General features: G+C 61.1%; 1 protein-coding gene across 1 annotated transcript in view; it reads right to left on the bottom strand.

Annotated features, from left to right (window-relative positions):
- Positions 1-3,768: 3,768 nt before the first annotated feature.
- The window catches only part of ZC3H3 (zinc finger CCCH-type containing 3), a 61,392-nt gene continuing 43,430 nt past the window's right edge, over positions 3,769-21,730 (bottom strand). The window contains exons 5-12 of the mRNA XM_040261626.1: positions 19,795-19,979; positions 15,626-15,668; positions 15,391-15,552; positions 15,235-15,304; positions 13,406-13,537; positions 6,414-6,598; positions 5,522-5,889; positions 3,769-4,160 (exon numbers count right to left, since the gene is read on the bottom strand). Of these exons, the coding sequence (XP_040117560.1) occupies positions 4,129-4,160; positions 5,522-5,889; positions 6,414-6,598; positions 13,406-13,537; positions 15,235-15,304; positions 15,391-15,552; positions 15,626-15,668; positions 19,795-19,979 (1,177 nt within the window). The 3' untranslated portion in view covers positions 3,769-4,128. The remainder of the gene's footprint in view (positions 4,161-5,521; positions 5,890-6,413; positions 6,599-13,405; positions 13,538-15,234; positions 15,305-15,390; positions 15,553-15,625; positions 15,669-19,794; positions 19,980-21,730) is intronic.

Here is a 21,730-nt window from a genome sequence, read left to right as displayed (position 1 = left end):
GGTCCCTAGTAGGAAACAGGCACTCGTGCACTCTGCAGTGGACAGGTCATCCTGGGTGCAGCTGGACCGTGGCGGCTGGGAGGACTTGAAGGCTGAGGGACTGGTAGTCGGCAGACTATGGGGCTGTAACTGGACCAGCATCCGCACACAGCAGCTAACTGGTTGGGCTTCCTCGCAGCATGGTGGCTGGCTCTCAGAGCGAGCGTCCAAGGGAGCCAGGCCAACATGCCTGGCATTTTTGTGAGGGGTGGCAGTGCTCATATCCAAGGGGCACAGACACCATCCTCCATGGAGTCTATAGGAAAAACTACACAGTCACAGCATCTCTGGAAAATACAATCTACCAGAGAGGAGGTGAGAGAGCAGGAAATAAACCATAAAATAGAAAGTGAACTACATAGCACGTCTGTGGAGGAAGTCAGCACAAGCCCAGTGCCGTCGTCCGGAATCCTGTGGGGCTACGGTCTCAAGGTCGTTGGGGGGGCGCTGTTGTCTGGAGGCTCCTCTGGGGAAGATGCTCCCAAGCTCTCTCAGGTTTTCGGGACCATTTCTTGGTGTCTGAGGAGCCAAGACCCCGGGCTCAGGGGGCTGGAGGCCGCCCTGGCTTCCCATACCTGATGACTGCCCTAGAGAATCCAGGCAGATGGAGGGGGCCCTACAGAATGGGAGACGGGAAAGGCCGAGGGACCTGGCCTGATGCGAGGGGATCGGAGCCTGGGGGGGGGCGGCCCCTCTGGGGACCCCAGGCCCACCCTCGGGCAGTAGCACGGTGCCAAGGTCCCAGCTCAGTGCCCTAGGCTCTCGGCAAGTCCAGGTGCAGGGTGCATGCACCATCATTCAGCACTGCGCTGCAGGGTCTGCCCAGGCCCAACAGTCACCCAGCTGCCCAGCCTCACGGGAGTCACAAAGCGAGGCCGCAGGAGTCCCTGTCGGGATCGGAGGCCCCTGCTCTCCAGGCGGGGCTCAGAGGTGCCATGCAGGCTTGGGCCCGGCCCAGCTCTAGACCCAGCAGCCCCACTGTCCTGCCAGGGGCTCCTTCCTGGACTCAAGACAGTGAGGGGCATGGTCAGTCAGGCTGCAGAGGAGCCGGGAGAGGCAGGCCCCTCCCAAGTGGCCCCTCCCCAAGACCCCACACTTTTGGGCCCCCATGTCAGATGCCTCCCCCGAGCCCAGCAGCCCAGATCCCAAGGCCCTGCTGGCCACATGACCTCGGGGCTCACCTGAGGGCCCGCCCTGCCGCAGGAGGGGCGCTTCACCATCACTGTGCGCACCCCGCAGCCCTCACAAGCGGCTCCCTGTCCTTGGGGCCATCACCTGAGAGTCTGCACCAGGGCAAAGGGCAGTCCACGGGGGTGCAGGCCTGGGGCGGCAGCGGGCCCCTGTGAAGGGGACAAAGGTACAGGGCCTGCCTGGACTCCACGGCCCTCACGCAGTCGGGGCTGGTGGGGAAGGGCCCAGCTTATCTGCCCTTAGCACAGGGAGCCCAGAGTGATGGCGACCCCCTCCCCTGCTGGGAGCAGGGAGTCTGACCAGGCTGAGCCTGGTCCTCAGGGGGTCACGGGGTGCGGGCCTGCAGGGGAGGGGCCCAGGAGCACAGGGCAGCCGTTGGCAGGGCTCCCTCCGTGTCCTGGGGCACCCAGCCCTTCCTAAGCCTTCTCCTCAGGCCCACAGCTCTCAGGCTGGCTGCCTCAGGGTGGTGGGCTATGCCGTGCGCAGTGGGCCCGGGTACAGAAAGTACACCTGAGGAGGCGGAGTGGCCGGGGAGGCCCTGGAGCACAGCGCTGGTCCTGGCCAGGTGGTGGCGGCCAACAGGAGGGGCCCTCCACCCACTGGTCTGTCAGGAGTGCCCCACGCAATAGATACACCTGCCCACCTCCTGTCCAGCTGGTGTCTGCCTCACGGTCTGGGGTCCCCTCCTTTACTATGGAGGGAAGCACAGGGAGGTCAATTGGATGGGAGGAACAAGCACCTGAGTCTCCCTCAGTCTCCTGTCTGTCCAGGCGGGGGAGGGAGAATCGAACCTTGGTCCTCCCGTCGTCAGAGGACCCTCTGCCGTTCTGTGGTGGAACCGACCGTGGGAGTTAAGGACAGCCTAGGAAGGAGGTGGGGGATGCCTTGGTGGCCCCCAGGCTGTGCCCTGGTGCCTGCTCCTCCTGCCAGCCTTGGCTAGGAGGAGCTGGGCAGGGGCCTCAGCCCTGGCCCAGGGCGCCCGGCCATGCAGGCTGCTAACCCTGCTCTGCGGGCTCCTATCAGCACTCACCCCAGGGACTCCCCCGCGCCAACCCACGGGGCTCCTCCAAGGCGTGGCTGAGGCCAGCACTGAGTCCCAAGGGGCCAGCAGGAGGAAGCAAGCGGGCCCACAGCAGGGTCCCCTCAGCTCCCTGCCAGGCTGCGGGCCCATTCTTCACAGTCAGGTCTGGGTCCGGTCCTCCGGCAGCCTGCTGAACTAGAACAGGTCAGGCCCCAGAGACAGGGCTCGGGGCCCCGGGGCAGAGGTGCCAGCAATTGGCGCAGGACGGCGGGAGCCCTGCTCTGCTGGACAGCGGGCCACCACACGCTGAGGCCGGGAGCCCTGCTCTGCTGGACAGCGGGCCACCGCATGCTGAGGCCGGGAGCCCTGCTCTGCTGGACAGCGGGCCACCGTACGCTGAGGCCGGGAGCCCTGCTCTGCTGGACAGTGGGCTACTACATGCTGAGGCCGGGTGGGGCCCTCTCCATGGCTCCGCCTGGCTCTCGTCATCTGTGGGACCTCGCCTCATCCTGAGCCAGGGAGGGTTAAGGGGCCTTCTTCGGTCAGAGGAACCTTCAAGGAGGCAGTGTGTGCAGAGGCCCGGGCTGCCCCTGTCAGCCAGTGCTGGACAGTGCTCTTCCCACCAGGGCCAGAAGAAGCAGCGGGACTATGAGCAGCTATGCAGCCAACTCCCCTGTGATCAACTGCAGCAGTCGTGTGGGGCTTCAGGCAGGGGAGCCTGAGGGTGCCCCGCCTACAGGGTGGTTTGTGGCACAGGTCCCAGTGGCAGCCGACTGACTGGCAGGGATGGAGGCAGGCCGGGGCAGGGGCACCCTAGGAGCGAGGCTGCGAGCAGGTGCTCGAGGGGAGCACGTGCTCGAGGGGAGCACACCTCACTTGCCCGGGGGTGAGGGGCAGATACCCTGAGTGGCCCGGCTCCGCTCCAGGCCTTGGCAGTTGGGGGGGCTAGCAGCTGGGGCTGCATTCTGTCAGGGCCCAGGGCTGAGGCCATCACTATCAGCCTGCTTGCCCAGGTGCCCTGGGACTGGAGACAGCTCAGGGGGCGATGAGCTGTCCCCTCTGTCTGGTGGTCCTGGCCTGTCCCCTGGCCCTACTCTGGCCCAGCTGCTTTCCCGAGTGGCCCCGGGGGAGGGGCTCTGGAAGAGAGTTCTGCTTGGGGGAGGCCCTCTGGCCCCAGCCTATTGCCTCCAGTCCCCAGGGCCCGCCTGGGCCTCTCCCAGCCACAAAGCACACTGGCCTGGCCACGGGGGACAGGTGGCCTCAGCCCTGAGCCACCCTAGGGCGGCAGGGAAGGGGCCCACGTCCCTACCCAGAGGCCAGGCCAGGTGGGCAGGTCGGTGAGGGGGTCCTGCAAGAGGCTCTGGGGCGTACCCCTCACCTTCCCCTCAACCTCAGGCCTCTAGGTCCCCCTGGAGTGGCATCCCGGGGGAGGCTCTGGGACCCCTGGGCCCTGTGCGTCCACCTGCGCTGTGCTCAGCAGGCCAGGCAGCAGCAGTGACGGTCAGGACAGCCAAGCAGACACAGGACAGAACCTTTATTGCTGAACACAAAGTACCTGCCAGGGAGGCCCGCCCGGCAGTCTCTCCTGCAGGAGGCCTGCGGGAGGACAGGGCAGGCGTCGCGTGGGGGAGCCCTGTCGGGCACCCCTCGGGGCAAGGCTGAAGGCCCAGGGGTGGGGAAGTGGTGCGGCCCAGCCTGAGGGGGGCCAGGCGTGGGAACTGGTCACACAGGGCTGAGAGCCAGGCAGGCAGGGGGACAGCCCTGCCGCCCCTGGGGGTGCTCCGTGGCAGGCGGCCCCTCGTCTGGGGCGGTGGCGGGCGGAGCCTCCTTCCTCTCGGGACGGGGCTGAGGTAGGCGCGGGCTGGCCCCCTGGGCCCTCACAGACGCGGCTTGATGTGCAGCGACTTTCCTGTTCCAAGAAGGCCAAAGGTCAGGCACAGGAGGCCCCCCTCAAGACCTCTGGCTCAGGGGTTGCTCGAAACTGGAAGGGGGCTGGGATACCACCCAATGGCCCGAGGTCCCACGTGGAGCAGGTTCAAGCATGGCTCTGAGCAGTGGGCAGCCCCGCGGGAGCCCCGGAGCCTGCAGCTGAGCCCTGAGCACCAGGTGCCCGCGGCTCGCACACACCGCTCGGGCTCACACGGGGACGGGTGTCTGGTGCTGCCAGACGGCGCCTTCCACACGGAAAGCCTGGGTGTGTGCGAGCAGCTGCTGGGGGCCCCGAGGCCCCGGGGACCGGCTGGGGCTGTAGGAATGGGGTGGGAGAGGCTTCCCAGGGCCGAGCAGGCTGCCGCCCTGGGCCCCATGCCCACTGGGCACCCCCGTGCCTCTCCCGACCGAGGACACTCCTGGCGGCCTCATAGGCCGGCAAACCAGCTGCCCACAGGCCGGCACTGTCTACGTGCCCCCTGCAAGCTCATGACAACTCCTGGGACCCCACTGCAAGGCCAAGGACCCCAGTCACCTGCTCAGCCAGCCAGAGCCCCGGGCCCCTCAGGCTCCCAGGAAGCCAGCAAGGCCTGAGCAGGGAAGGACAGTTGCTGGGCTCCGACTGTGGAGGTCAACAAGTCACCCCTCCCTCGCCCCTGCTTCCTCTGACTCTAGGGCTGGTTGCAGGGTTTCTCATTGTAATTAAAAAATGAAAATTAAAACGCTGGTGTCTTGGGGCTATCTGCTCCTTCCTCCCGTCCTCAGGGCGTCTTGCCCACGGAGGGCCTGGCCGCAGCTTGGCGCCCCTGGCTCGGGGGCTGAGCAGGCAGCGTGCGAGCTCGCTCAGCAGAGCTGGGAGAGGAGGCTGCGGCAAGCATCTCCCATTAACGTTACGACCGTGAAATATGACAATAAAATGATAGCCGTATGGTCGCAAATTTGCAGCCCGCCGAGCTGCGTGGGGTTTATCGTCACTCAAACGCGCAGAGAGCTGTAAAATGTTTACAGAAAGGGTCGTTTGCAGCCATAAAATCCTCTTTTCTCTCCTAAACAAGGCTGAGTGGAGCCATTTACCAAGCCCCAAATGTTCATCGGGGGAGAGGAAACATCTGTTCTCTCCAGGAGTGTGCGGTGATCTTCCAGAACAAATTAACAGAAATGGGTGCTTTCTAATTAAATCAGCCCTCGGCTGGGCGGTCTGTGAGCGGTGCTCTGTGCCCGCACCTCATGCCCGCCCTGTGGGCCTGCAGGCGCACACCTGCCGCGCCAGAGACTGCACTGCAGGCTCCCCAGGCTGACCCAGGGGCCCGAGGTGCGTGCAGCCAGAGCTGGGCTGCCTACCTGAGTCCTTGGAGGAGGCGCTCCTGGGGGCCCGGGCCCTGGGCTGGCCTCCAGAGCTGGGCGAGGACTGCAGAGCGATGAAGGAGGGCAGCTTGGAGAGGCCTCCGGAGCCAGCTCCCGCTGAGACCGCAGCCGCCTGCAGACACAGCTCCTCTGGCTCCAAGGACAGGGACGCGGAGGAGGGGCAGGGAGAGGAGCAGGAGCAGGAGGGGGAGGGGGAAGAGGAGGGAGAGGAGGAAGGGGAGGAGGGGGAGGGGGGGGCCGCAGCTAACACCTGTGGAGAGGAGGGGGGCGAGGTCGAGCCAGCAACCTTGGAGCTGGTGGGGCTGGACATCCGTCTGGCCGGGCGCAGGGCAGCCGAGGGCTTCCTGCAGGTAAGGGAGGGGAGCGGGGTATGAGGCAGGCGGCGTGGGGCAGGCGGGGTCCAGAGGGTGCTGGCCCACCACCTGTATACCGCCAGTCCACCCCTCACCCATCCCTGCCCAGCAGCTATCAGGCATTGCCACGCAGGTTCAAGGTGGGCCTGTGGGCCCAAGGACAGGCTGGCGACACTTCAGGGCCTCCAGCAGCTGCACACTGACGCCGTCCTCACCTCCTGGAGCCTTCCCCGTCCACACGGGCTCCCACACGCGCAGGCAGGGGAGCACACTGTGGGGCCCAGCCACGAGCATTGCTTAGGACCTCCCCCGCCCCTGGGGAGTGGGGTGGGTCAGGGATGCTCTCCGCTCATCCAGCCTGAGGACCGGGAGTAGGGCACCTCTGGAGGTCACTTCACCAACTTTGGACAGAGGTTTTTTGGGGGGTGTGAAGCCCCCAGAGCTGGGCAGGGGTGCAGGGCTCCCACCTGCCCCCACCCCAAGCTTACACATGCCACACCCACAGTCCCCGTCACCTGGGCCCATGGCTGGTGGAAGCCCTGCTCCTGGGGGGCGTGTTGCTGGGCTCTGGGGCCGTGGGGGTGGCTGCTCGCCGGCCCAGGCGCTTCGGGTTGCGGTGGAGCAGCTGGCACTGGGCACCACGGGGGCACACGCCCCTGCGGGAGAAGTCGGGGCACAGCAGCGTGTGCTTCTTCTTGCACTGCAGAAGAAGGGGCATGGCTGGGCGAGCCGGTGGAGACCTCGGCACCAAGTGGGGGGCCCTGCCTGCTCTGCCCAGGGTTCCTGTTGGGGGTCTGAGGTCCTCAGGCCAGAGAGACCCCAGGGCGCTCACCCCTATGGGTAGGGTCAGTTTGAGGGTCAAGGGCACTTCCCTGGTTGTACCAGCACCACCCAGCCTGGCCCTGGGCCTGGACTGAGGCTGGGGTGGGGATTCCCAGGGAGCTACCTCCTCCTCCTGACTGCAGCCCACCTGTCCTGGCAGAGGACCAGGGTGGGGGGCACCCCATGGAAGCTGCAGTGTCAGGCAGGCTGGAGCAACAAGTGGCCTCAGCTCTGCCCACCAGGCCCACAGGGAGCAGAGAGCCTGGACCCAAGGCCTGCCTCTCCATGGCCCCTCCGCCCCCAGGCAGGAACTGCAGCCCTGCCATGTGCCTGCTTCTTGCCTGGTCCTCCTAGAGGAGAGGGCCTATTCTCCAACTCCTAATAGCTGGCTCAGTGTGCACCACCCAGGAGGAGGAAGCCACCCTCATGCTGACCAGGTGACAAGTGACGTGCTAGAAAGAGACCCAGATGGAAACCCCTGCAAGCAGAGCCCCAAAGCCACTCGTGTACACCCAGTCAGCTCCATCATGTCCGACTCTGTGCGACCCCATGGACTGTAGCCCACCAGGCTCCTCTGTCCATGGGATCTCCAGGCAAGAACACCCAGAGTCAAGTTTAAAACCAGCTCTGGTGCCTGAGGGTGCCCCCTGGCACAGCCACTGGAAGTGTCATGGCAACAGCCTTGAGACCACTTCCTTCTGGACCCGTCACCCCCACTGGGCACGTGTCCTCAGAGCCCCAGATGTTGGCCTGGCTCCCAGCACTCAGGACAAGGCTGGCCGAGGACCCCACGGAGCCTGTGCCCATTCTGTGAGCAGGATCTGGGCACTGACCCCATTCTTGTCCCCACACCTGGCCCTTGGCTGCCACCCAGGAACTAGAGGCCCTTCACACTGGTGCTGGGGTTGGTGTGAAGACAGGCAGGTAGCACCCCTGCACCCAGACGGCTACCCCTCCCTGTGCTGGGCAGCCCCAGCCCTGCCCCCCAGTGCCTGCTCCCCCAGCCCCAGAGTCAACGGCCCTCTGCCCTGAATCCCAGTGGTCCCCTCAGGGGGACATGCTGCAGCGGGGTCTCCTGGGCAGGCAGAGGGATGGGCAGGGCCTCTGGGCTGAGAGCCCACGCTGGGCTGGGTGCAGAGAGGTGGCTGGGGGGTGCTGTCTCTGTGCCGCCCTGTGGTGGCCATGAGCCCCGCCGCTGCCCTGAGCCCAGCTGGCTGAGCAGGAGCAACACACGGGAGGCGGGACCCAGCACAGAGGGGCCCGGGGAAAGGCAGCACCTCGGTCTCCTCCCTGACTGCACGGTGACACCTGTGAGCTACTGGGTCACGCACACGCATTCCAGCTGTTTCTGTCTCACTTTCCTATGGTGGCACTAGAAACTGTGAAATCCCAAATGCAGTTCACATCCGGTTGACTGTGGGACTAGAGATGGCTGGTCTGAACTGACCATCCTCCCAGAACAACACAATCTAGGCTCAAATGTAAAGAACTTTCTGAAACCATCCAAGAACTACTGAGCAGGTGAAATGATGGAGGAAAATCTACTGGGCGCAGGGCTGGTCTCAGACCTCAGAGCCCCTTGCCATCCTTAAAGCAAGGTTGCCATTGAAAAAGCAAACCCAACACCCCTGCCCCTGCCCCACGCGCCCCGCAGAGCTGGAAGTAAGGAAAATTCCTGGGATTATAGACTGCCAGGCTCCTCTGTTCATGGAATTCCCCAGGCAAGAATACTGGAGTGGATTGCCTTTTCCTTCTCCAGGGTACCTTCCCGACTCAGGGATCGAACCCGGGTCTCCTGCATTGCAGGCAGATGCTTTACCATCTGAGCTACTAGGGAAGGCAGGAAATAAAGTCACTGCTAAATAATGCGTCAGTCAGTCAAGAAGCAACAGAAGTTAGGTGATATTTAAAACCAAATGACAACACTAAAACAGCTCATCAAAGTCGATGGAGCTAAAGGAGTGCTCGGAGCAAAGCCCTCAGCCTCAGAGCCTTACATTAGCAAAGAGGAAACACCTCAGAGTCAGAGGAAACAGGAAAATAGAGAAAGCAGAGAGAAGCACATATGGGGAAAAGGAACATATAAACAATATTAGGAATGACAAAAGTGCCGTTGACTGCTGGCGCTGCAGAAGGTGATACAATGAACAAATTTTATGCCAATAAATTTGAAAACACAGACAAAATCTACAAATTCTAGAAAACCTGCCAAAATCTGACATTAAATCTGAATGAATATTCCTATGACCATAAAGGAATTGAATCAGTAGTTAAAAAAATAAGGCAAGCGCCAGCCCAAGGTTTCATGGTGGTTCTACCAGATATTCAAGAATGCGCTACCCAACCTCTCATGAACCAGCCCACAGAAGAGGACAGCAGAGAACACTCAGCTCAGTCTACCCAGCCAAAGGGGTCTTAAAACTGGAACCTGACCGCAGCGAGATGATCAAACAACCTTTAGGCCAACTGCATGAACAATGATTCACGTTCTACACAAATCATAAATAAACTGGAATGTGTAAAAAATGAGTCCTGAAATGTGTAAAAAGACCATGTTAAGACCAAGCTGAGTTTATCTCAGGAATGCAAGGTTAGTTTAACATTAGAAAATCAGGGAATAGAAATCAGCACATTAGCAACCTAAGAGAAAGGAACTACGTGGTCACCTCGAGAGGCAAGAAACAAGAGTGTCATGAAAGTCAGAATCAACTCAAAGTTTAGCAGATTAGCGAAGAAGGGAGCTTTCTTAGCTTAATATAGAACCTTCAAGAAATCATCATCATCACTCACCAAGGGGTGCAGCTGGAAGCCCACGGCCATGAGTTACTATCTCACTGGGCTTATAGGCAGGGCAGAAAAAGAAAAGGCATTTAAACTCAAAGGAAGAAAATACGGTCATTATTTGCAAAAGATATGATTGTTTATGTAGAAAAACCCAAAAGACTAAGTCTCATGGATGAATTACTATAATTACTAATATAATTTAGCAAGACAAAATCAATATTAAAAATCGTATGTCCATAACCAATGAACAGTAAGAAAATAACATTTAAAAACAAGCTCTTTATAATAAGTGTGAGAGAAATAAACTTAACAGAGGTAAGACAAGCAAGAATTTTATCAAACGACATCAAAGGAGAGTCTGTGTCACTAGAGACAGCGCCTTGATCATACACAGGAGACTCACTGTAGAGACCGGTGGGTGAGACCAGTTCTCACCAAACTAAGGCACAGATTCAAGACAACCTGAATCCAAATTCCAACTCTAAAAACCTTACCTGGAATTTAAAATACATTTCTGGAAGGATAAAGGGGCAAGAACAGCTAAAATAGCCACAAGGAAGAAAAAAGTGAAGGAATCTGCTTCCTTGTTATGACTTATCCCAAAGCTCAAATAACCGACAAAGATCCCTGTAGTCAAAGCCGTGGTTTTTCCAGGAGTCATGTATGGATGTGAGAGTTGGACCACAAGGCTGAGTACTGAAGAACTGATGCTTTTGAACTGTGGTGCTGGAAAAGACTCTTGAGAGTCCCTTGGACTGCAGGGCAATCAAACCAATCAATAATTAAGGACATCAAGCCTGAATATTCATTGAAGGACTCATGTTGAAACTGAAGTTCCAGTACTTAGGCCACCTGATGCCAAGAGCCGACTCACTGGAAAAGGCCCTGATGCTGGGAAAGATGGAAGGCAGGAGGAGAAGGAGGTGACAGAGGATGAGTTGGTTGGACGGCATCACTGACTCAACGCACATCAATTTGAACAATCTCCAGGAGATAGTGATGGACAAGGAAGCCTGGCGTGCTGTAGTCCATGGGGTCACAAAGAGTCAGTCACGACTGAGTGACTGAACAACTGAACAACAACCTGGGACTGTTTAAATAAGACCTAGACTAGTGTAACAGCCAAGAAGCCAGGTTGCAATAGGAACTGACTGTATACCAAGAGCTGCTGGTATGGGAACAGTGTATGTGGTGGGTGGATTGCAAAGTTACAGGCAGATTTTTTACTGTGTTGGGAGTGGGGTGGTATTCAAGGGTCAGCTGTATAGTACAGAGACTGAATCAGGTCATCATAAAACCTCCCAATCAAGAAAAGCCCAAGATAGATGGTTTCAACAGGTGAATCCTACTAAACATGTAAAGAATTAACACCTCTTTTTTTCAAATTCCTCCAGAAACAAAGAAGATGAGAGGATACTTCCTAACATACAACAGCCAAAACAATCCATAAGGTTAGCCTTATCTTGGTTCCAAAAGCATACAGAGATACAAGAAAAGGAGATTACAGATCAATATTATTATGGATACAGATGTCAAAATCCTCAACAAAATACTACAAACCTGGACTAGTGGCATATTAAAAAGATTATAGACTATGATCCAGTGGGATTTATTCTCAGAATGCAAAGATGGTTCAACATCCAAAAATCAATCAATATACTTGTAATTGATCGATGTGGTTAGTATGTCTGATTGACTAGCTTAATAGAATGAAGGGAAAAGAACCCACATGATCATCTCAACTGATACAAAAAAGATCTGGGCAAATAGCTGTAAGATTCCACCTATGTTAAATACCTAGAATAGGCACATTCATGGAGACAAAATGTTGATTTGTGGCTGCCAGGAGGTGGGCGGGGGGGTGGGGAATAGGGAGTCATTGCCAACTGTTTAGAGATTCTGTATGGGGCAATGAAAAAGTTTTAGAAACAGATAGTGGCGGTTGTATAATATTGTCAGTGTAATTAATACCACTGAACTATACACTTAAAAATGGCAAATTCTGCTAAAATTAAAGAATTTAAAATGTAATACACCAAAACGCATAGTACTGTGCACTTAAATGGGTGATTTGTACAGGATATGAATTCTATCTCAGTAAAGCTGTGAAGATTAGAAAAGACTCTGATGCTGGGAAAAATCGAAGGCCTGGGGGAGAAGGGGACAACAGAGGATGAGATGGTTGGATGGCATCACTGACTCGATGGACATGAGTTTGAGTAAGCCCCAGGAGTTGGTGATGAACAGGGAAGCATGTCATGCTGCATTCCACGGGGTTGCAAAGAGTCAGACACGATTCAGCGACTGAATTGAACTGACACGGAGACACTGTGATTTCCAAGAAAGATGTCCAGAGGACAAGGAGCTTCTGCAGGGCAGGAGGTGGCGGGGGTGGGCCGCTGACAGGCGGGGGACAGAGAGATAAGGAAGTCATGGAGAGCGGGCCAGGGACCACGAGGGCCAGGGAGTCGCTGTTGATACAGAGGTGGCTGCGGATGATACCCACGCTCGGGTCTGCTCTGCGCCAGGAGGGGCTGGAGGCGCAGTGCTCCAGGCCCAGGCAGGGCTGGACCTCTGGCCAGAAAGCACCCTGGGGATGTGTGAGCAGCATGAGTCTGGTGGGCGTGCCGAGCCACAGCGCCACAGATGCCAGAGCAGTCTGGCCAGGGCGGAGGGCCGCACTGGAACACCCGCCCTCGGTGTCTCCCCCAACACGCGCGGATTCGATAGCAAGCCATCAGGGGAGCCCAGCACCAGCACCAGGAGTGGCGGAGCAAGCGTGAGGCGGCCGCTGTGACCTTCAGTGGGTCACGGGGGGCTGGCCGTGTCCCCAAGTGTCCTGAGAGTCCAGAGGGACAAACTGAGGAGATGGGAGAGGCTGACCAGGGAGCCCCAGACCCAGGAGCAGCACGTGGCCCTGAAAAGGTGAAGGACATGCGTCTACTCCAGCTTAAATTATTCACAAGGAAAGGGGACGTGTGTCTTTAACAAGCAAGCGCTTTATGAAGCAAGGTTAACAATTTCACTCGATTCAGTGGAATATTATAAACTCTCTGGGGCCCATCTGAGGACTTCCACTTCAGAAGCAAGGTGACGACTCAGCACTTTTTATATTATTTAGAGAATAAAATTAACCCTTGCCAGCCCAGGCTGCTGCCTCCGCCCCCACTGGATCTGGCCTGCTCAGCGCTTTTCCCATCTATAATTACAAGCCGCTATCCATCATGTGGCAGGCACGCAGCGCCCACACGCTGAAACGCACGCAGTAAGCACTTCCACTAATAGAAGCAGAACTTAAATATCGCCTTGATATTTTCATTTACATTGGAATCTTTTACAATAATCACCCACAGCCTCTGTGGGGATCCTGTGCCTCCACCTCACCCCACCTGGGCTGCTCTGGAGCCACCAGCCAGGCCCTACCTCTGCAGGAGGGGCCTCCGCAGGGGGGCCCCGAGGGCTGTGCACAGGCAGGCAGGGGAGCGGCTATGCTCCCACCGTGCTCCCCACAGGGTGAAGCCCAGCCCGGAATAAGGAGCTGGACTGCAGAGACACGCGATCCCCGGGCTCAGAGCCCGGCCTGCCCCCTAGGGCAGCCCACAGGCCCCGAGGCAGGGTGGTCACTCACAGCATCTTTGGACAAGGAGGCAGTGGGCCTTGCTGAGGCCCCTGGGCGGGTGAGGAGGCTCCCTCCAGGGCCCTGGGACCCGCTGCCCAGGGGCCCCACCCAGGCCCACAGGGTGGGTGGGGCCTTCCCTGGAGGAGCGGGGGAGAAGCGGGCGTGCTTCTCAGCTGTCAGCTGTCGATGGGCAGGTGGGGAGGACAGGCTCGCGAAGCAGGGTGGGCCTGACCCCCGGGCCAGCTCCTCACCCCCAGTGCCCCTCCGCCTCATGCGCCTTACCTTGGCGCCCAGAGGGCAGTAGCCTTTCAGGAAGTCGGTGCAGACCTCCGCCTTGCGGGACACGTACACGTGGCTGTAGGGGCAGCTGCTGTGGCTGCAGATGCCCTTCAGGAAATAGGAGCAGACAGGCATCTGCGGGGCGGGAGGCAGTGAGGCCCAGGGCAGCCCCCTGCCTCCCTCCTCGCCCCACCTCACAGGCAGGGGCACCAGGACCCCAGGGGCCCACCCAAGGCTCCATCACCAGGCGTGAGCCACACCCCAAAGGGAGACCCCCAGCCTCTCCGGGGGCGACGCCGCCCGGGCCTGCGGTCACGTGAGGACAGAGACGGGGACCCGGCCAGCGGGACAGCTCAGGCCCAAATGTGCTGTCCCCACATCCGCCGCCTGCCCCGAGCCTGCCTGGTCTGGGCTGCAGGGCGGGCCTGGAGGCGCTGGCACCAAGAAGAGCAGAGCAGGGGAGAAGGGGGCAGTATGCGGGTGCCCCAGCGGGGTGGCGGCCTACAGGGCCTGACAGCCAGCAGGCTTCCCAGCTGCCCGATGCGTGGGCACCGCAGCGTCCGTGAGCTGGAGGCCTGACTCGGAGCAGCCCTTGCAGGGGCTCTGCTGGCACTGACTGTGGGTGGGCACCACAGGGGCCTGGCAGAGGGCAGGCCGGCTCAGGGGAGACCTGGTGGGGGACACAGGCTGGCAGTCTGCTGCGCCCTGCAGGGGGAAGCGAGGCCTGAGAGCCAGTGGAGGTGGAGAGGCAAGGGTGTGTGTGTCTCCCACCCACACCAACCTCTGCAGCTGGGGCCCTTGGGGTGAGGCCTGCCCCCTGCAGGCCAGCTTCCTGGGGGGGGGAACCTGCCAGGAGCTCACACAGCTGCGGCCCTGTGGGTCTCACGCCGCCTGCCTCTCCCGGGCCCTCCCTGCGCTGTCAGCCCTGCCTGCCCTGTCCATGTGGTGCCCACTGCACCCACTGGCGCTCTCCTGTCTCCAGAGAACACACAGGGGCTTCACTTTTCTGGGAGAAGGTGGCGGGGGTGGGTGGGGTAGTATGACTGTAGCCGAGGAGGGAAGGAGGGAGGAAGCAGAGAAACAAAGGGTGATTTAGCGAGGAGAGTTTATTTTTAATTGTCTTTTAACTGCAGCGCAGAGGGGAGCGGCCGGCCTGGGGCTGGTGGAGCTGCGGCTGCAGACAATTCCCTTAATGTGCGTTTTGATACAGGGCCCAAATTAGCGCTAATAAAAAGGGATAATAACGCCAACTCTTGCACCAAACGGAACTCCTCCTAGCTGTCAGCGCCGCTATCAAGAGGAAACTGCATTCTCATTTCAATTAACCTTGTTTGCACCCAGCACGTCCACACAAATAACAATAACATTAATTCAGGGCGCTGGTGCGGGGCATCCGCCTCAGACAGCTCAGAGCCTGTGCCGGCTCCAAAGCCGGAGCTAATGAACCCGAAATTCGACGTGAATTTCCAAATTGCTCACAACAGAGTTTCGAAGCTCTATTAGGGAGAAAAATGCTGATTCTTCCCAAGTTCCTCAAGGGGAAAAGCTGTAGCAGTAGCAGCGCCTCCCCGGGCCCGCAGCGACCCCCCCCTTGGGGCCAGCAGGACACCCGCAGCCAGCCTGGACCCCTGACCTCAGCTGCCCGCAATGGGGGGCCGGCCCAGCTGTGCGCCTCCCTCTCCCAATCCCGGGCCCCCACTGGTGCATGGGCGGGGGGGGGGGGGCGGGGGGGCACTGGGCATGTGGGGGATGGGAGAGGGGCCCAGGTGGGCCTAGCAGGGTGGAGGGGTGGAGCCTTGGGGCCGCTCCAGCCTGGGCGCGGGGACGCTCACCTTCTCCTTGGAGACGTGGTGGGAGAAGGGGCAGGTTCCGTCTGTCTTCTTGCAGGTGCCCCGGACAAACCTGCGCACATAGGGCGGGTCTGAGGGGGGCAGGAGCCCAGGGCGGCCCTGGCCCCCCCACACACCCACCTGGGGGTGGGGGCGCACCTGGTGCACACGGCCACCTTCTCGGGGTCGTGCACGTAGGGGCAGCGTTCGCCGCGGTTGCACCGGCCAAAGCGGTTGTAGTACATGCAGTACTCCTCCTGCCGCCGCCGCCGCCGCTGCCGCGCCTGCCGCACGATGGCCAGGCTGCGCTGCACGGCCCGGCTGGGGGCAGGGAGAGAACCGTGAGCTCCAGCAGGCAGGGAGGCCGGGGAGCCCCCAACCCCGAGGCACCTACCTGGCCAGGGAGCGGCTGCAGCTGCTGGCAGGGTCCAAGCGGCCTGTGGGGGGAGGGCACGGGTCACACCAGGCCCACAGCCCGCCGGGGGCTCTGCCTGCCCCCTGCTCGCCAGCCAGACCACCCTGGCCAGGGCAGGGGGGAAGCCAAGAGGAGCCGGCAGAGGCCACCCTGGTGTCTGGCCAGTGGTCCTGCCTCAAAGCGGGTGGTCACAGGAACAGGGGGTGGCAGGACCCCCCTGCCACCTCCCTCTGCTCGGAGCAGAGCCCAGGGACACTCAGTTTTGCAGCAGCTAAGAATGGCTTGTTTAAAGCACTGTAAAATAGAAGCTAAGAAGTGTATGGCCACAAATGCTGAAATCCTCCACAAATGCTGAAACCCACCAGAAGATGGGTGTTCCCTGCCTGGAAACCAGACTTCCAGATGGCCTGAGGAGCAGGCTGCAGGCTGGCCTGCCTCACGCGGCTCCAAGGCCCAGGCAGGCACCCGGCTCCTAAAACTGTGGAGGCATCCCGTAAGACACTCCTCAAAACCCCAAGTGTGCAGACGAAGCAGGGCCTCTCTGAGGTCACTGACTGTGACCCCAAGGGGAGTCTGTGGTGACAGGAAGACAGGTGGACACGTGGCCAGGCTCGCCTGCAGAGGGGGCGTCCAGCCTGACACGCAGCTCCCACCTGCCATTTACATACCCGGGCAGTCCCCAGGACCAAGGCGGGCAGGCAGGGTGAGACAGCCACAGTTCCTCAACACACACGTGACCCTCCCCAGACCAGATCAGGTTTCCCACAGGCGGCTGCTGAAATGGAGTCACGGCAGGAGGCACAAGTGACATCACTCAGAAATTCTAGGGACCTGAGGCGATGACAAAGCATTCCTGGTTTAAAAAGGGACGTCACCAAGATGCCAGGCCTGGAGGCGGCCATGGAACAGGCGGCCCCCTCGCCACCTGGGGGCCCTCCCCCTGGCTTGCTGCAGGGCGCCCAGCGCCAACCCAGACACGCGCCGACTGAGCCCTCTGGGCAGCGCCTGTACTGCCGCGCTGGGGCGCTCCTCCGAGCCCGTCTCCTCCGGTTAGAAGGCGGCTCCAGGCTGTGCAGCGGAACCCCTGGGAGGGAGGCTGCTCCTGTGGGGATCCAGGCCCAGGGGGCCGAGTTACAGGGTTGAATGGTGGGAGGGGCACTACACGGAAAGGAGAGGGGGGCCTAGAGCTGGGGGGCCGGCGGGGAGGGGTCTTAGGGCAGCTCTAGGCCGTACTGGAATCTGGTTTCCAGGCAGAGGACACCCATGGTCCAGTGGCAGCGGAGGTCAGTCCAGACGGCACGTGGTGGCCCCCACTTGCTAGCCCGAGGATGACAGTGCAGTCTGATAGCGGTCAGTGAGCACGGCTTCCCGGCTGTCAGCCAGGCTGCCAGTGACGCTGGGGCAAGCACCTGCCCTCCAGGGACGCCTTCGTCAGAGTCCATCAGAACAGCCCCAGGTCTGGCCTCTGGGGGGTGCTCAGGTTTAGTCCTCTTTCCACTGTGGCTCTTAAAAAAATGCCAGTGTAGGCCTCGGTAGGAATTTTTACAGGAACAGGAGGAGGCACCTTTTCAAATGCTTTGCAGTGTTAAAAAATGCACATAAAGTAGCTGGCTTGAGAGGTGCTAAAAAGTTCAGCTGAAAACCCTGGCAACCTCGAAGCAGGAGGGCTGAGCCTTCTGGAGAACTCGCACTTCCTAGGGGTCTTCCCGAAATAGAGCAGCAAGGCCGCCCCACCCCTCTCCTGCCCAGGCAGGGGCTCACCCTCCCCCAGTTGAGGGCCCTGGGGTCCGAGGGCACAGAGGGGCAAGCACCACCAGCTCCCATACCCCCTGCCCACCCACGCTGCCCTGGAATGTGCCACCCTGGGGAAGAGGCGTCCACGAGCGGCAGAGGCCGTGGGGCAGGGCCTTGGATGCGCAGGGGCAGACTGACCAACCAGGGGGACCCTCTCTCATATGCAGCTCTGCGTGACCCTGCAGCACCCAGGGAGGGGGCGACAGGTCACAGGTTACAGGTGAGGTGCAGAGACCCCCCACCTGCCCAGGGCCCACAGACACAGGCTGGCAGCAGAGAGACTGCCCCCTCACAGCCTACGCCTGGGGCCTGGGGCTTAGAACAAGCCTGGGAGCCAGTCCTGCAGCGCAGGCTGATCAAGGGGGCTGGGGCAGGCAGACTCGGGGTCTGCTCTACCGCAGGGCCCTGCGGGGTCTGCTCTACCGCAGGGCCCTGCAGGCTCTTAGGGCTGACCCATGTGGGCCGAAGCCTATGGGGAGGGGCCCCTGGCTGGGTCCTGCGTGCAGGCAGACATAGACCAGGAGGAAGTGCTTGGTTCCGGTTCCAGGGAAGTGAGGTGTGCCTACTAGAACGCCCTACCCCTGGAGCTGAAAGATGGGTAGGGCACGGCTCTTCCCCACAAAGCCTGGGATGGCCGGCTCCCCAACGGGGCTGAGGCTGTGCTGAGAGGCCTGCAGCCAGGAAGTGGGGGTGGAGCCCCTGCACCCCCCAAGGAAGGCTGCACTTTCTTGCTGAAGTCACAGTTCTGTTGACACCAGAGAAGAAAATTTATTTCTTTAATTATTACTCATCTAAGTGAGCTGCTAGTCTGTGAGCATTCCCACAGCTGGGAGCAATCCACTCTCCTTAAAGCCAGGAGCTGGCCACCGGGCAGGGGTCCAGGTGGCTGGTGCTGTCTGGCCAGCCTTGTGTCCCCAGGACAGGCTCCCCTGTGGTCCATACACCAAATCCCACTTCCTTGCCCCCGCGCGGAGGTGGGGGGCTACCCCAGCTGACTGGTTAGCAGGGCGTGGGCAGCGGCGGCCCGCAGGAGCAGGTGGGCAGGGAGGCGGCCTCTGTCCTCACCGTAGGCCAGCGGCTGGGGGGCCAGGGGAGAAGGCTGGGGAAAGCCAAGACACCCCGGCAGCTCTGCAGGGGAGGTGGGTTCTGTGGAGCTTGGCACTCAGTGTGGTGAGCCCCCAGAAAGAGTGTGGCCACTCCTCTGGCTGCTGCCAGCCCAGGTGGAGGGGCCCCCAGGGGAAGGGGGACGCACCCCCACCCCCCGAAGGCGGCCCTCCGCCTGCCCTGACCAGACAGGGCTGCTGGACTGTGAGGGGGCAAACCCGCGTCTTCCTTCCGCCAGCGGGCGCCCTGCAGGGAGGAGCAGCCCAGGTCACGGGTGCCACCCAGAGCCCACCAGTCCCTTCAGGATAGGCCTCGTGTGCAGCCTGAGATCCCGTCAGAGTCAGGATAGCCCCCAGCGCCCAGCCCGAGGGGGCAGAGAGCAAGGCCCACAGAGAGACCTGGTCGCTCCACAGCCCTCGTGGGCTCGTGTGGAAGGGCCCCGGGCACACCGCCTGGCTGAGCCCTGTGCGGGCCCCAGGTCTCGGGAGGACAGAGTGGGGCCCTGAGACATCCAGAGCGGTTTGTGAGGCCCACAGACCACATGCGCCGGGGAGGGTGTCAGAGACAGGCCTGTACCTGTGGCTCCACCGGGCAGAGGGCGGAGGCAGGGCGCATGGGGGAGCAGAGCCCTGGGCCCCAGCCCTCTGCAGCTGTCCTGGCAGAGAGGAGGTTCCGGGGGCCCCTCCACTGTCTCCTGCGCCAGCTGGCCCTGCGCTCCACCTACTTCCTGAGCTGGGTTCTTCTCCCTTCTGCCCTTCTGGGGTGGTCAGGCTAAGGACTGAGGGTAGCTGGGCCTGTGCAATCCCCACAGCCCCTGCAAATCCCACCTTTTTTTTTGAAAGAAAAGGAAAGCAGTAAAATTGGACTGAAACCAAAATACTTTTCTAGTTAATTTGTACAATAAGCAAATCTGAAGCATTTCCTTCTCCGTGGCCTGTCTCCCCGGGCCCGCAGGAGTGCCCGTGGGGGTGTCGGCGCCTCTGAGCACAGTTGGGAGGCATTGCCAATGCGATCAGGCACCACAGCCCCAGGTGTTCACTCGCTGGGCTGTGTTTACCATACCTGGCTCATCTCCTTTGTCCAGGAGCAAAACACGGAAAATCAGAGGAGGCTCAGCCAAGCGAGAGGCGGGTGCAGCCTGCGTGCCCTGGGGGCCTCCCTGCTGCTGCCGCCTCGGCGGGGGCAGCTCCAGGACGCTGTCAGGGCGCCCTCGCAAGAGCACAGGCATAGCATCCCCCCAGGGGCCTCACCTGTGCGCAGCAGGGGCCTGCTGCCCCCATCCCCGCCGGGCCGGCTGTAGGTCTTGGAGAGCTTGTTGGCTGACACCTTGTAGAGGACGCCTCCAATGCAGCGGTAGCCTTTGCTCCGCCACCGAGGGGAGCCGGTCTGGGCTCTCCCACCTGCGGCGGGACGCAGGGTGTTCAACGCCAGGGACCTGCAGAGACAGGAAGGACCGTCAGCTCAGCCCTGGGGTGGTCAGAAGACCGCTGTCCCCCACCGTTCACGGGCCCAGGAGGTGGCACCCTCAACCCCACCTCTGAGGCTGGGGGACTTTTGTGGGGGAAAGCCCTCAGTGCCAGCACTAAGGCAGCCCTGAGGGTCACCGGTATCCGGGACGCCTCCTGGACGCCACCCCGTGGTGCGCCCTGGCTCTGGAACGGCCATGCTGTGAGGTCAGCAAGGACCTCTGCCCACCCTCCGCTCCTCTGTCCTCTGCACGGAGCGCTTGGCATTGCGACCGGGAAGGGACAGCCTCACGGACCTCCAACCCAGGGAAGCTATCTGGGGGCCAAACTGGAGTCCCCTCAAGGTCAAGGGCTGATAAAGTCCTTGGGGGTCACCTGAGTGCAGGCCCAGGCCAACCCAAGGGCAGATGGGTCAGAAGTCATACCCCCCAACTCAGGTCCCACAGAGGTGGGCCTGCAGCTGCCCTGGTGGGCTGCTCCTTGAGCTGCCACAGGAGGGGCTCAGGACTCCAGAGCGACTTGGCCTTGACCTTCCGCGCGTCTTAGCAGAAACCTACTTATGCAAATTGAGCTCAGTTCTCTCTTAGCTCAAGGCAAGTCTGGGCCACTGGCAGAGCTGAGCAGGAGTGTCGCCTCTGCCGTGGCAGGCCGGACCATCAGCCGCAGCTCCCGGTTGTCCGGGGGTCCTGGGCTCCCGAGCACCTCCTGCTGAGGCTCCCATGCCCTGAAGCCCCTTCCACGGGAGCCTACGAACCCCAGCTCCACTGGGGTAGCAGAACATGCTCTTCTGGCAACCCAGGGGCCACAGGGCGGGGAGGCCCCGATCTGGGTCTGGAGTGCAGAGCAGGCCCCACAGGTGGCCCACCACTGGCCTGACTCCCCACCTGCAGGCTGTTCTCAGTAGCCAGGCGCACTGAGACCTGAAGCTGCAGCGTCAGGCAGGAAGCGCCGAGCAGGCCTCCAGAAAGTACTTGACCCAGTTTCCCTTAATTAAAATTCAAGTTCACAAACACCAATCTTGGAGGGAGCGACCCCCACCAAGGGTCCTTGGCAGCCCTGCCCACCCTGGCTGCGCCAGAGGAGCTCCCGCTGCCCGCTCCCTGGCCTAGCCAGACCCCAGACCCTCCCCAGACCCCAGGACCCAAGTCTCACGCCTTGGGCTCGGGGCATCTGTGTGCCCAGTGGGCGCCTGATGTGTCTCCTGGGCTCCTCCAAGGCGGGGAGGGGCTGAGGAGGGGAGAGGATGGGGGTCCCACCTTCACTGAAGAAGCCCATCAGTCTTGGGAGCTCTGGAGCCCCTGCAGGCATCCTGGACACCGCCCAAAGGCTCAGCCTGGCCTGAGCCCCGACCCCCGCGGTGAGCAGAGCCTAGCCAGTGGTCACCACAGCCCCCAGCTCGAGGCCAAGAGGTGCCCGCAGCACCAGCCCCGCACTGCCCGGAGCCCTCAGGGGCCTCCTGCCCACAAAGCAGCTGCCCTTCCGTCAATGTGCCCTGGGCGGGGGGGCGGATGGGGGTTCACCATCAGGGCACCACCCCAGCACCCCCCCAACAGGCTGTGCTCCCAGATGCCAGAACACACTTGCCGGAACAGGGCCCTCTCAGCCGTCCTCGCCTCGCTGGGGCACCCCCTCCCCCACCTTCCCTCTTCCCTCAGTCCACGGCGCTGGCCCCCATGAAATGTGAGACACAGGCTGTACGATGCCCCTGAGACAGTGGAGG

Source organism: Oryx dammah, unplaced genomic scaffold, assembly GCF_014754425.2.
Source record: "Oryx dammah isolate SB20612 unplaced genomic scaffold, SCBI_Odam_1.1 HiC_scaffold_19, whole genome shotgun sequence".
NCBI classification, from domain to species: Eukaryota; Metazoa; Chordata; class Mammalia; order Artiodactyla; family Bovidae; genus Oryx; species Oryx dammah.
The sequence above is the reverse complement of the archived record's forward strand: the minus strand, read 5'-3'. Positions and strand labels throughout refer to the sequence as shown.